We start from the raw sequence: 14,285 nt of genomic DNA on the forward strand, positions 1-14,285 counted from the left end.
CCAGTCCTTACCCAAAAAATCTAATTTGTTGACAATTTAGATATGCTAGACATTGTTCAAAAGGGGGGGGGGGATGGTAATTAAAAAGACAGTGCTCCTCCTTTTTCTCATAAACAGGAGAAGTAGAGGGTAGCAAATGAATTAAATCTGCAATTGCTTGGTATAAAGTCCCAAGGAACTGTACCTCTGGCCCTCTAGGAGACAGATCTGCATGACTGGAATCACTACCAAACACCTGGGACATGTTTCTTCCTTAGTTAGAAGAGGTATTCTTAGCCTTCCATAAACTAAACACTGAAGCCCTAAATCTGCTCTTTCAGTTCTCTTCATCTTTATTAATGGCAGCTTATTTTTTCCTATTGCTTAGGCCAAAAACCATCCACATAACTCTTCTCTTTCTCTCATATCCTATATCTAATGGATCAGCAAATGACCTTCAAAACATATTCAGATGCTGCCACTTCTCACCACCTCCACTGCTCCTTTGTCTAAGGCACCACTTTATCTCCTGTGGTTTCCTGCTTCCTATCTCATCTTCCTGATTCTATACTTGCCCCCCTTCAGTACACTGTCAAGGTATCCCAGAATAATGATGTTAAAACTTTGGTCAGATAATGTGGTAGGCAAAACAATGCCCCCTAAGGAAGTATACATCCTACTTCTTGGAAACTGAATATGTAATGTTGCATGGCTAGAGAGAATTAGGTTGCACATAGAATTAAGTTGCTAATCAGATAACCTTGAGTTTGAAGAAATGATTTGGGATTATTCTGGTGGGTCCAATGTAATCACCAGGGTTCTCATAGATGAAAGGGGGAGGCAGAAGAGCCAGTGTCAGATTGATGTGCTATGAAAAAGACTCAACTGGCCATTGTGGGCTTTGAAGATGGAGGAAAGGGCCATGAGTCAAGGAATGTGGGTGGCCTCTAAAAACTGCTAAAGGCAAGGGAATTCTTTCAAGGGAGCCTCCAGAAAGAACACAGCCTTGTCAATTCCTTGACATTAACCAATGGGACCCATTTCAGTCTTCTGACCACCAGATCTCAAGACAATAAATCTGTAATGTTTTAAGCCATCATATTTATAAAAATTTGAAATAGCAGCCATGGGAAACTAATATAAATAAACAGATTACCTATTTTAGTTATTAGTTTCCCAAATTTATATATATGTGGAAGAAATATATATGTGCAAGAAATGTGCATAGTTCATATACAATATACATAACACAAATATATCTTGGAAGAACTTCAGCAATGATATTCTTGTCAACTGTGGCACTATTGTAAGTTTAAAAGTAGCTAAAAAGACAAATGTTAATAAGATTTGAAATTACATTTCTTAAAATTTATGGGGTAAAAGGGCTACTTTATTAACAATATTGCTTAACCTCATTAAAAATCACAGCCAGGGTGATATGTTCTACATAAAATACTCACTTCTATTTCCCCTTCCTTCCCCTTAAATTGTACAATACAGCTCAGTTACAGCAGAAACCACTCCTGGAGAGTGTTTATTGTCAGACATGCATTTCTAAGACACTAGATCCAGTTTAAACTTCATAGTAAGGAAATTGATTTTTCCCAGGCCACCTTTGTATTCGACTCCAAATCCTCTAATTGGAGAAGGCAGGTAGGGGTGCTATTTTAGTAGGCTGTTCAGGTCTTACCGTATACTAAAATTAAACTTTAATTCGAACAAGGTAAAACTGACAGCAGAACTAGAAAGTGCCCTAAAAATGTCAAGTACTGAGTAAATACAGCTTTTACTAGATACACTCTAGGACCTGTGAACGAGAGCTTTCTCTGAGTCTGACTTTAAGGAGATAAGAATCACTCTCTTGAGGTTCTTCTCACATTTCCAAACACACTTAGAAAAAAAAAATACATGAAGTTCCTTTCATTTTGTTTATTTTAACTTCCATTTTCATCAAACTTGAGCAGTTTCAAAAACTCTAAAACATCACCCTTTTATGTGCCAATATATAAATAAAGAAATCAAATAAGAAACCCACAGTTCTTGGGGGCACCTGGGTAGCTCAGTCGGTTAAGTGTCTGACTTTGGCTCAGGTCATGATCTCACATTTTGTGAGTTCGAGCCCCACATCAGGCTCTGTGCTGATGGCTCAGCCTGGAGTCCACTTCAGATTCTGTTTCTCCCTGTCTTTCTGCTCCTCCCCTGCTTGCACTCTGTCTCCCTCTCTCAAAAATAAACAAAAAAAGAAAGAAAGAAAGAAAGGAAGAAAGAAAGAAAGAAAGAAAGAAAGAAAGAAAGAAAGAAACCCATAGTTGTTTTTTTTTTCTCAATATATGAAATTTATTGTCAAATTGCTTTCCATACAACACCCAGTGCTCATCCCAAAAGGTGCCCTCCTCAATACCCATCACCCACCCTCCCCTCCCTCCCACCCCCCATCAACCCTCAGTTTGTTCTCAGTTTTTAAGAGTCTCTTATGCTTTGGCTCTCTCCCACTCTAACCTCTTTTTTTTTTTTTTTCCTTCCCCTCCCCCATGGGAGAAACCCAGAGTTCTTAATTCCCTTCTAGATCTCACTGGTCATGATTAGAGGTACCAAAATTTTCATGAGAAACAAGTTTCCACAAGATTTCACATCCAATCTTATAGATTTGGAGGCCTCAAACCTAGCTTGGACAGACATAACCCATGGATGTCCCTGTAGCCAAACACTAAGTCTCTCCAGGTTCAAACTTCAATATCCTAGGAATATAAACTATGGCAACCTAAGTGAAATACAAACTTAGATAACTTATATATAGCAAGAGCTTGCTATAAACAAAAATAGTTGTGTGTTTTTTTAATGGTACAGTGATGTGCTACAATGTATAAGATAATTCCTACCTCCATTCATGAATACGGCAAAGAAAAATGTGTTTCAATTAAGATTATTTTATATAAGACTGGTTTGAGCTATTTGTTTGTTTGCCACTTTTTAATTATAAAAATGAAGAGAAAAATATTTCTGTCCTCTTCAGAATTAATTATAAAATATCTTGATTAATCTAATAAGAAACAATCAGCTTAGCTATTTAAACTACCAGAGCAAAGAAGAAATGACACGGATGGGAAGGGAAATTCAAGTAACCATACACTGTTCTCCATTCTTGGGCAAAAACAACCTAATAAATCTATTATAAACATACTCTTCATGAAGGATAGTACTTACTAATTATTAAGAGAGTAATAATCATGGAGACACCAACGGGGAGAAGCTAGTTAATTTACAGCGGGGAGAAATGAATTTGGTTTCCCTCAAGCCCCAGAAGACATTTGGTTTTCACTTTGCGAAGGCTACAGCTGCTCCTGAGTTAATGGGGGAAAGGCTGTGGGCCTGCAGAGCAGCTCTCGATGGATGGAGCTGTTATGGAGACAAGTACGGCAGCAGGCACCCTGTGGGTTCTCGATAAATATTAATCAATGATGTCAGTTCTTCTCACAATGGTGAGACTGCTAAACAACAGTGTAAAAGAGCATTTATTCCAGATGAAAAACAGTATACCAGATAAATGTGGTGCCTTCTGGCAATCGTGAAAAGGCACAAAATACCATGAGAATTTTGAAATTGGATTCCCTCCCTAGTAGCCAAAGCATAGCACTATAAAATAAATAAGCACTAATATCAGTATAGCAATCATAATACACTGTACTTTGAATCAATAATACCCACTGTAATTAGAATTCAATAAAAGTAAAGTGTGATTTAGACTCCAGGATTTTCACCCTGTAACATCCAGAGTCAGAGAGCTGGGGAACAAAGAAGGGAAATGGATTGGGCACTTTATCTGAGTGGGGCTTAGAGCTTCCCAATGAAAGTCTACCTGAAAGAGAAAATAGTATTTCCAATCACGGAACAGAGGTGGAGTGGGCCTACGAAGCAGTTCGGAAGGAAAGTTGGTGATATTTCATGCTTGGGACTCTTCCTGCCTCCTGCTGTAAACCTGAGCAGAGCATGAAACCTATTAAGTGTACGCCAGAAGCAAATAATCAGATTGCATGAGAGATGCTGTACCTCAACCTGGTCACTATATTCTAAGTAGAGAGTAAAAATCTGGAGCTGATCTAGAGATGGGTAACCAGAGGAATAGGGTTCCAGAAAACCCACTGCATAAAAAATGATGGTCGGCCTCGAGAAGTTGCAGAGAGAAAGTGTCTTCAAATATGTGACATCTGTCACAGGGAAGAAGGACGAACTTGTCCTGTGTAGCTTCAGAGGGCAAGGGCAGATTCTGGGGACAGAGGTTGTGGCAGGCAAGATTTGTGTTTCTATCAGAAATTCCCTCAGAGATAGGAGCTCCTGTTCTAGGAAGCATTCTGCAGAGGAACACTTGTCAGAAATTAAGAGGTGGTACTGGACTAGATGGCATTCAAAGTCCTAATGCTAAAATTCAATCATTAAGACCCAGTTAACAAAATTTCTTGGCCCTCTAATAGTGTTATCTTGATATGGCCCCCAACAGCATATAAGAAAGAGTTCCAGGACTTAAAAAGAAAGGTGGTTTTATAATTATATTAAGGTACAAAAATCAACATTTTAAAAAGAATAATTATTAAGTCATGTGTATAAATCAGACAATCTGAAAATGGAGTAGGAGGTCATTTTGTGTTGATGAATGGACTTCAATGCTGGTAACTTTCCTATGATGATCAAGCAAGCTGAAAGAACTCAGGACCAATAAAGAATCATGGTCAAAATTACTGTCCATAGACTGTTTAAGAGCACTCACAGAACACTTGGCCCCTTAGTGCTCCTAATCTTATTTTTCTTAGGGCTCAATTCAGGTTAACCGCATTTTTTGTCATACGTCTATAAGAACTGAAGTATTTGTAATCTTTGTTAAATGTTTAATAGGCTGAGTCATAGTTATAACCAAATATCCCTTTGTTAGTCTTACGAAAAAATATGAAAATCAATTTTGGATTAAAAACAAATTTGACTTTGAAAATTACTTTTCTTGGTATACAACAACACAAGAATTTGAAAATCTGATTCCCCTTCACTGACAGCAAAGACATTTTCTGGATAAGTTTCAATGGCATAATGTGGTCTGATGTTTCTGCAAGAAACACCCAAACATCACCCAACATTACCAACACTAGAATGTAGGATGGAGAATACATGCCCATTAGTTCTTACTAGTTTTTGGATACATTATTGGTTTTAGTTTGACAGTTATCATTTACCAAGAGAGTTTCTGGGAAAAAAAAAAGAAAACAGAAAGGGATGTCACCTAATTCTTGTAAAGAGTTGTTTACCAACTAAACACATCCAACTTTAATAGAACTGTCACAGGCCAAAATGTCAACTAAAAGTCACGGAGCCAGAAATATAGCAAATTGTGGAATCGTAGACTGTGTTTCACATGGATGAAAACTAAATGTGTCACCTAACTGAAATGCTCATTATATTTCCACTGAAATTACAGAAACTCTGTACTTTTTTCTTATACATAAAGCCAGCTCCTCAAAAACCATCATCAAATTACTTAGGTCACAGGAAAGCACCGAAGTGTGATTCCATAGAAGACAGTAAGCATGAATGGATCAGAAGAATCAAAATGAGTCACACGCATCTGAAAGCCCAAAAATCTAACTTATTCAACAAATATATATTTAGTTCCTACTATGTGCCAGACTCATGAATTACCTATCTTTGTATCCCTACCCCCTCGAATTGTATCAAGCACACATTAAGGACACAATATTTTTTTTCAATATTAAATGATAAATTAATTAATTATAGAGTATAAAATACTGGGTTTTTTTAAAGGATATCAAAGAAAATTCTTCTCAAGTGTCATCTAAATAAAGTGTAAAAAGTGTCATAGCTGTTGACGTTACCTGGAGTTCATTTTATTTACTTAACTGACAATAACAATCAGAAGGCATATTAAAAAGAGAATCTTACCATTATACCAGTTCATGTGACAGTCAAAACTGTTACTTACACTAAGTGGGGGAAAAAGAGGAAATTAAGTAGCTCCTTAAGAAACACATGTTCATGCCAATGACATACAGCAGTCAGCCATATTACATTTGACTATATCAAAGTATCAACAAATTTTGTCTAATTCAGGTTCTATAGATTTATGAGTTCCACGACCACTAACCACAATCCTGCTCTAAATTACTGCTTTCATTTTGCCAGCACACATGCAGCGATGGTATCTTCCCTGCGCGCATATAATCCCTTATCAGTATGGGACTCTGGAAGACCATTTCATGTTAATGTCCTGAGCCATCTGCCACAGAAGATTACAGATTATGCTGTGATGCCCCTACAGGAAGCTCTGATGCCAAAAGACTTTGACTAAAGACTTGAGGCTGACATAATAGCCCAGTAACTATATATGGTAACGATCTGAAGCGCTCCTCTAAAAAGAATGGGGGCCACAAAGAAGACAGGCAGTGGTGTACTGGTATTCTATCAATATTCCCCTTGGTATTAGGGCTCTCTGGACAAGCCTGATATACAAATTAAATTCCTGATAGACAGGCTAGCAAAGACAAACTCTTTTACTGTAAGTGCTTGTCTTGATGAATTGCTAGTAGCTTCCTGAGGGATGGAAAGAGTGGATAACCGACCCTGGTCTAAGCAAAAGTAATTATGGACTGAACTAGAGGAACGGGAGTGTAAGTATAGGGAGAGAGATTAGAGCAGGATAATCAAGGGGACTGTGACAAGTTTAATTTGATAATCAAAAAGAAAATTTGGAGAGGCAAATAAAATGCTATCATCTTTTGTCACACCAAAGTTTCTACTGCTTTTCACCATGCTCTCCACCTTGGGAGACTGGCCTGTGGTCTGAAGTAGATTCCCTTTCCTCTCCAGCTGGGTTTAGCCTGCAGCAGCTTGGGCAGGCCATCAGAAGTAAAAGAGAGATAGATCAAAATACTTATTCCCATAGCTGTATTGCTGTGAGACTTCCTCAGGCCGGCTATATCCCTCAGCCTGAGCTCATGTTACCTCCCAGGACAGCTCTCTCGACTCTTTTCCTCTGGGGTCCAGCAACCATTCCCTTTGCACAACCTTCGGGCCAGGGATAGTAACAACCCACGGTTCCTAGCACTGGACACTACATTCTCCCTCATGGGTTCCCTAAACCTAACTGCACTTTGGAAATGATGCTTTTTAGTAAACCCCTCAAATCATCCCACCTGAGTGTATAATTTGCTTCCTGCTCAGACTGACACACCAAATATGATTCTGGGATTTTGATCTTGGATGGCTGTGAGGGTAGATGACACTATGAGCTGAGATAAGGAATACAGGAAGATGAGTATGTTCAAATGTGGAAAGAAAAACCACATCTTGAAGTTGCTATATAACAACTGTGGATCATCCACAGACAGAGGTTGGCAGCAGCTGTAAAAGCAGACGTGGCATAAAGATGGAGATAAAAATTAATTTTGAGAAATTTGTAAGTACTGATCATTGCCATAAGCTCTAGCTTAAAATAGAGAATTCATTTAATTTAGGAGATGGAGTCAGCAAACTCTCTAAAATTACAGAACTGTAGAGCTTAAAAGGATGTTAATTGTCTTCTAGCTGAGCTCTCCTTTTCTGGGTGTTATAACTGAAGTCCACAGTTAGCCATCAAAGGGCTACTGTTAGTTAATGGCGGTGCTGGCGGTGGAGCTTCTGGGTTCTCCCATCTATGTGTGCTCTTTCCACAAAATGCAGCCTTTCCCTCAATTTTGCTGTTTCCCACTAGTCATCAAGTATGGAGTACTTAGTCTGCACCCAGCCTTGTGCTAATTGATGTGAGGAATAATGCAGAAGTAAAACAGAATTCCAGCGGTTTACAGTCTGAATTGACTAAAATACAAATGTTTAGAAATGAGAGTGCTAGAGAGAAATGGCCTGTCACACTAAAGGAAAAGAGGACATTTTGTAGGACAGGGGCACTGTCATCCGGCATGATCACTTTGAGATTTTAGCAATTTCATGTGCATTGTTGGTGTGAGTGAGGAAGTAGTAACAGTTGGCTCAATTATTGCCCCAGCATTCAAGGATTGTCTAATTTATTCTGTTTAAGCATACAAATTTTAATTGTAGAATAACATGAAGCATAAAGATCTATAAATCTATTGGTTCCTATCTTTAGAGACCCTCCTTCTAAATGACAGCTTAAGTCCAAACACATTTTGGCAAATGAGAGAGCAGAAAATATATTGTTATTATTCACGCAAGTGTGAATTTATCGATGTACTGTTATTATTTAGCTCTAAACATAAAGTGAGTAGGAGAGATGATGGTCTGAAAGCCTACACACCTCAACATTGCTCCTTAGAAATCACATATATTTTCTGCCCCCTGTTTATTTTATGATTGCTGTATATAATTCTTAACTATGCTGAGAAACCTCTTAGTAGGAGTTGAAACTGGATTGCTATCATTATTCTATTTTCACATGCTCATAACTTTCTCAGCAGCATTTATCAATGCTGAGAAATGACCTGCTTGGGCTCTTATAAAGGGAAAATTCCTTTAAGTCTGAAGAGCTGTTATCAATTTGGGAGTTACTGCTGGAAGAAAAAGGTGATGTCTACATAGGCAGTTGAAATGATCTATATTTATCTTAAGGATGAAACTAGTTTATTTTGTAAATTACAACTAACAATTGCTTCACAAATTTTCTTGTTTTCCACCTGCTATGTCTATATAATTTCAGGCTTTGGCAAGTGGAAGAGATAAAAAGGTGATAATTCCTGAAGTGTGAGCCGGGGGCAGGGGGGAGAGAAAGAGGGGTCTAATGGATTAATAATTAAGAAGGAAAAACCTCAACAGAGAAGAAGCAATTGTCCTCAAAGACATTTACCCAAGGCATCTGGTCCACACAAAACTCATACCATTGAAAAGGTGGACTAAGTTAACACATTTCCCTGTGTAACTGGTGTTACAAGCTCAAATATCTTCAGGGACAGGCAGTTAATCTGAAATTGCAAAGCAGCCAAGTCTTAGAGTTATGAGGACAATAACTACCCGCAAAGTATAGGCTCCACCCAAGGCCTCATGTGTGTGCATGTGTGTGTGTGTTCACAAACTATGGGCTAAACAAAGAATGGCTGTAGGCTGAATTATGCCTGTTTACCACTGTTTTGTGATGCCCATTTTAGACACATTAAATTGAATGCTTCTGTCTATGTTTCACTTTGTGGAGATTTTTCTTTTTTTTTCTTATAATTTTTTTTTTTTTTTTTTTTTTTTTTTTTACATTTTTGAGAGACAGAGTGAGACAGAGAGCAAGCAGAGGTGGGGAAGAGACAGAAGGAGACACAGAATCTGAAGCAGGCTCCAGGCTCTGAGCAAGCATTCAGCAGAGAGCCCGATGCAGGGCTCGAACCCAGGAACCATGAGATCATGACCTGAGCTGAAGTTGGACACTTAACCGACTGAGCCACCCAGGCACCTTGACTTTGGGGAGATTTTTCATTCCTTAGGCCAGCTAGTTTGGGACATTTCATTATTGCTATGGTCTCAGTGTTGTGTCCGCCTCAAATTTGTATGTTGAGATCCTAACCCCCCCAAAAAAGATGGTATTAGGAGGTGGCGCCTTTAGGGAGGTACTTAGGTCATAAGGGTGGAGCCCTCATGAGTAAGATTAATGTTTTTATAAAAGAGGCCCCGAAGAGAGCCCTAGCCCTTCCTCCATGTTTGAACATAGTGAAAAGGTGCTGGCTATGAGCCAGGAGGAAGGCCTTTACCCAACCATGCTGGTACCTGACCTTGGGCTTTCCAGCCTCCAAAAACGTGAGAAATAAATTGTGGTTTATAAGTCACCCGTCTATGGTATTTTGTTATAGCAGCCCAAACAGAAGAAAACAGTTATCAATCTTTCCCTTTATTTTCAACTTTATAAGAAAAATCAGTTTTTATAAGAAAAAGTCAGAAAGTTTCCTGGGTGAAAGTGAATATATGATGATTCATTTCCTAGGAATTGAAAGAAAGGAATTTCAGCAACTGCATCTCTTGTCTTCTAAAGTCTTTCCACTTCTTCTACACAAAACACAAGGGGAGAGATTTCATGAGATTCTAGCTGCTTAGAGCAGCTCATTGATAAAAATCAGGTATAATGAAGATTACCTAAGAAAAACTGACATCTTAAACACTGAGAACTGAACTGCAAAGCAAAGGATTATCTTAGTTTCACTCTGCAGGTAAAAAAACAAAACGCCAGTAACTAAATGTTGGTCTTATCTTGTAGTCCCTCCATGAACCACAGTTTTGATTTTATGTTCACCCAAGCATATTAAGGGGAGACAGGATGTCTGCACAACCCAGCTCAATTATCTGTTTTTTCTGTACTACAGCATTCATCATTATGGGAAGGAAAATTTGGCTCAGATGATGCTCGTATCTTATACCAATACTGGTGTAACGACACAGTGTAAGTTTACTCCCACAGCCCATAATTCAACTACTAAATTACTACATGTACAGCTCATGAACAAGAAATTCTACATAAAAACTGTTACTAATATGAAGAGTTTTTGCTTATGTACTTTCAAAGTATGGATTTAACAGGTTTTTTTCTTACTCATGCATTTTTAGATACTAAAGTACATCCCACTTTCCCCCCTCAGTACAATACGAATTATGATAGAATTTATGACAGAATTTATCCATGGAAGGCTTTTCAAAGCCAGACCATAATTAGGTTAAAAATACATAATAGGCACATGGACAAAGACTGGAAATCAATTTTTAAATGCACAAAATTGCAAAAGTTGAATTACAGGTGACTTTTTCATTATTAAACATTGTATTATTGTGTAAATTCAATGGAAGTTATTTAAAGCTCAGGTACTTACCGTGGTTGGAAAATAACGACTCGTTTTGAATTTTTTCAGAGCCATAGAAGAGGTGTAGGTGCCCAAGAAGAGGATGAAAGACATGAGAGTGATGTCAGGAACAAAATCACAGTTGTTCCCCACGAGCTTTCCTCCGTATTTCAAACACTTCTTCGTCGACAAAAATGCCCAGTCAAAGGTAGCATTATGGTACTGAAAAAGAAAAACATGAAAATTTTTCTAGAGGACACCAATGCATCAAAAGCAGCATTTGATACTTGATGGGCTATGTAGGGATTAGGCTGAAAGTGTCTGTAGAACAGCTGGAGGGTAACCACTGGAGGGTGAAACTTGACGAAGTGTTAATGGAATAACTGGTACTGGGGGGCCAGGAGGCTAGCAATTACTGAAAACACAATGAAAATGATGCCATCTGTTACCTAGTTTGAGCTACAGCCCTACAATCATCCATTTGTTCAACAGAAACAAACCACAAAGTCCTTCTTTCCTGTCAACCTTCCTGAGAGTAAACTGAGACACATTAATATCCTAAGTCTCAAAATGTGAGACTCTCTAAAACACCTTTATTGTTTAAAAAGTACTCACTTTTGCAATACACAGCTTCTTTAGATTCAACCGGCCCTATGGTTAATGCTCTCTAAAAGTCATATTAGCTTAACTATGCATCTACCCAGCACTTTCCCAAGGAGCTATTTCTTTTCTAAATAACTAAAGACTGGTGATTTAAGGAATTAGACTATAAAAAATACTGATGGCCCCTGCTTTTTCAACTGAATACCTTAATAAAATATAACTTTTTATCTTGTGGGTTTCAGGTGAATAGCATGCACACCCAGTACTGGAACATACTAGAATGGGCTTTGGAGTCCTGTGTGGCATATCCCTATGGTACATGACCTCAAGCTCATGGGTCAATTTTCAAATTTTCTTCTATCTCATGAATTACTGTCATGTTGTCAGTACTTCTTGAGAACAGCTAACTCCTGTTCCTATTTTCCGTTTCTAATATGCAGGAGAATCCTTTTGCTAGCACACTGGATTAGACCAAGGTACTCATCCCCCAGCGGCTCCCAGTCTTAGCTACTTCTCTAGAGAACTACCTTCAGTCACATTAGAACTACCTCACCTAAAATGTTATGCCCTCTTGCAGCCAGTTACTGACCAACACTAATGTGGTGCTACAAAATTCCCCTAAATATGTTGAAAATCATACGTGATGCTGTTTGGGAAGTGATTAGGCCATGAGAATGATTAGGCCATGAGAATGATGTCTTTATGAATGAGATTCATGTTTTCATAAAACAGACCCCAGAGAGCTCCCTTGTCTCATCTGCCATATGAAGACACAATGAGAAGAAGGCTGTCTATGAACCAGGAAGTGTGTGGGTCCTCATCAGACACTGAATCTGCCAGCACTGTGATCCTGAACTTTCTCTTAGGTCCAGGGCTAATGAGTATGTCATGTGCTAACAGAAGGTTTATTTGAGAATACCTTGCAAAAAAATAGGGAAAGATAAATTTCTCCTGTCCTTTGGAAGCAAGAGTTCTACCTCATACCAAACTCATCATCAACATTCTTTACTATTCAATGAATTCTCTTGATGTAAGTAATCTAGTCATAAAAGTTCACAAGTGCAAAAGAAGAATCTCGGACCAGAAATTTTTCATATTTTTATAGAGCTCAAAAGGTAAAGTGCTTACATAAGTCAATAAAAAAAATAAACTCTAGGTCTTTCCCTGAAATATTTTTTCTATATTAGCTTCAACTTATAAACAGCTGAACCACATAATTATTCTTTTATCAAAAGCCAATTTTGAGAGGTGATTTAATCATGTCTCATCTTGTTTTTCAGATTTCTGCATATGGATGTTTTTAGAAGAACACATTTAAAGTTTAGAGGTCATAATAGGTAACAGATTTCTTTGTTTTAAGATCACCAAAAATTTACCATTGTAAATTTGCCTATGTAAATTTACCATAATATCATTTCAGCACTTTAATATGAGCAGAACCCTTTTTTATAGCCCAAAGAAGTAAGCTGCGTTAAAACAATCAATGCCAACAGACAGTTTTTATTGATTTTCTTACAGAGATTCAGGTTGAGGTGAAAAAATATACAGATATACATAAAATGATAGATATGTTTTCTCATGTACATCAACTCAAAATGCCAATATCACTATTTTTTTGGCCTCAAATGATTCCCTATATCATCATACAGAAAGTTTAGCCTCCCAACCATCTAAGGACTTTAGTATAAAGTTTAGGCAGCACGTCCAGATCTCTCAGTATATATATACACTTTTCCCACTTCCATAAAACTTTAAATCTAGCTAATAAATAATTCTATTTAAACATCACTGGAGAGGAACCTATATTATCTGTGTTACTTCAGTGTTATTACTCTACATAAACTCATATCATTGAAGGTTAACTTCATAAAACTTCAGACAAGATTCAGATCACAAACAAACTAGACATTAAGACAAAGCATTACTCATCTATTAGTGGTGTATATATGTAAATACGCAAAGTAGAATTTTAAATAATTATCTGATAATTTAATCATCACAGATACAATTTCTATTATTTTTTACTCCAATATATCTCATTTTGTTATCTATGAAAATGCACATTTCAGTAAAAATGACATGTTTTACTTCAGAGGTACACTCTGCTTTGCCTATGTAAAGGGAACATAAAAAAAGAAAACTACAGATTTTAGTTACTACTTTCTATAATCCAATAGTTTTCAAATTTTATTATCAGTGAAACACCTTTTCATGTGGAACCCCAATATTTAAAACTGTGATAAAACTGAGATATTCGGCCCTATGTATTTAGGAGGGATTGGGCTGCACTTTCTCACTACCCCTGGCCCACCTAAAGGCAGACCGAGTCCCCTCTCTTGGGAATTCTAGCTTAGTCTGAGCGGAATGTTACTTTAAAAACAATGCTGTCTCATTAAAAGTCACCTATCTATATCTATCATTTATAATTATAATTTATCTGAAATTACCATGAGTAGTTTAATCCAGGACTGAACAAACTATATCCCATAGGCCAAACTCAGCCTGACTCCTGTTTTTATAAAGTTTTACTTAAACACAGTAATGCTCATTTCTTTACATAATGTTCATTACTATATTTGTGCTACAACTGCAATGCTGAGTAATTTCAACAAAGACCAGATATCTGGCCCATAAATCCTAAAAAGTATACTATCTGATCCTTTACAGAAAAAGTATCTGCCCTGGTTTAATTTCTTGCCTAAGACTCCTATATTACTTTCTACTATCCTTATAAATAAATCTTTCATGTTTCATCATATTAGTACATTACACATTTTTATTTGATTTGTATTTGTTTATATTTGTATCATTATTTCATGGGTAGTGTTATTGATGCTGGTTGACTCACTGTAAAATTTTTTAAGACCCCACCCAAAAATTTCT

General features: G+C 37.4%; 1 protein-coding gene across 8 annotated transcripts in view; it reads right to left on the minus strand.

The window, feature by feature from the left end:
- The window catches only part of SLC4A4 (solute carrier family 4 member 4), a 345,028-nt gene that overhangs the window by 40,632 nt on the left and 290,111 nt on the right, over positions 1-14,285 (minus strand). For all 8 annotated transcript variants that reach the window (XM_045473804.1, XM_045473800.1, XM_045473803.1 and 5 more), the window contains one exon: positions 10,830-11,021. In XM_045473804.1, coding sequence (XP_045329760.1) covers positions 10,830-11,021 — 192 coding nt within the window. The remainder of the gene's footprint in view (positions 1-10,829; positions 11,022-14,285) is intronic.

This window comes from Leopardus geoffroyi, chromosome B1, assembly GCF_018350155.1.
Source record: "Leopardus geoffroyi isolate Oge1 chromosome B1, O.geoffroyi_Oge1_pat1.0, whole genome shotgun sequence".
NCBI classification, from domain to species: Eukaryota; Metazoa; Chordata; class Mammalia; order Carnivora; family Felidae; genus Leopardus; species Leopardus geoffroyi.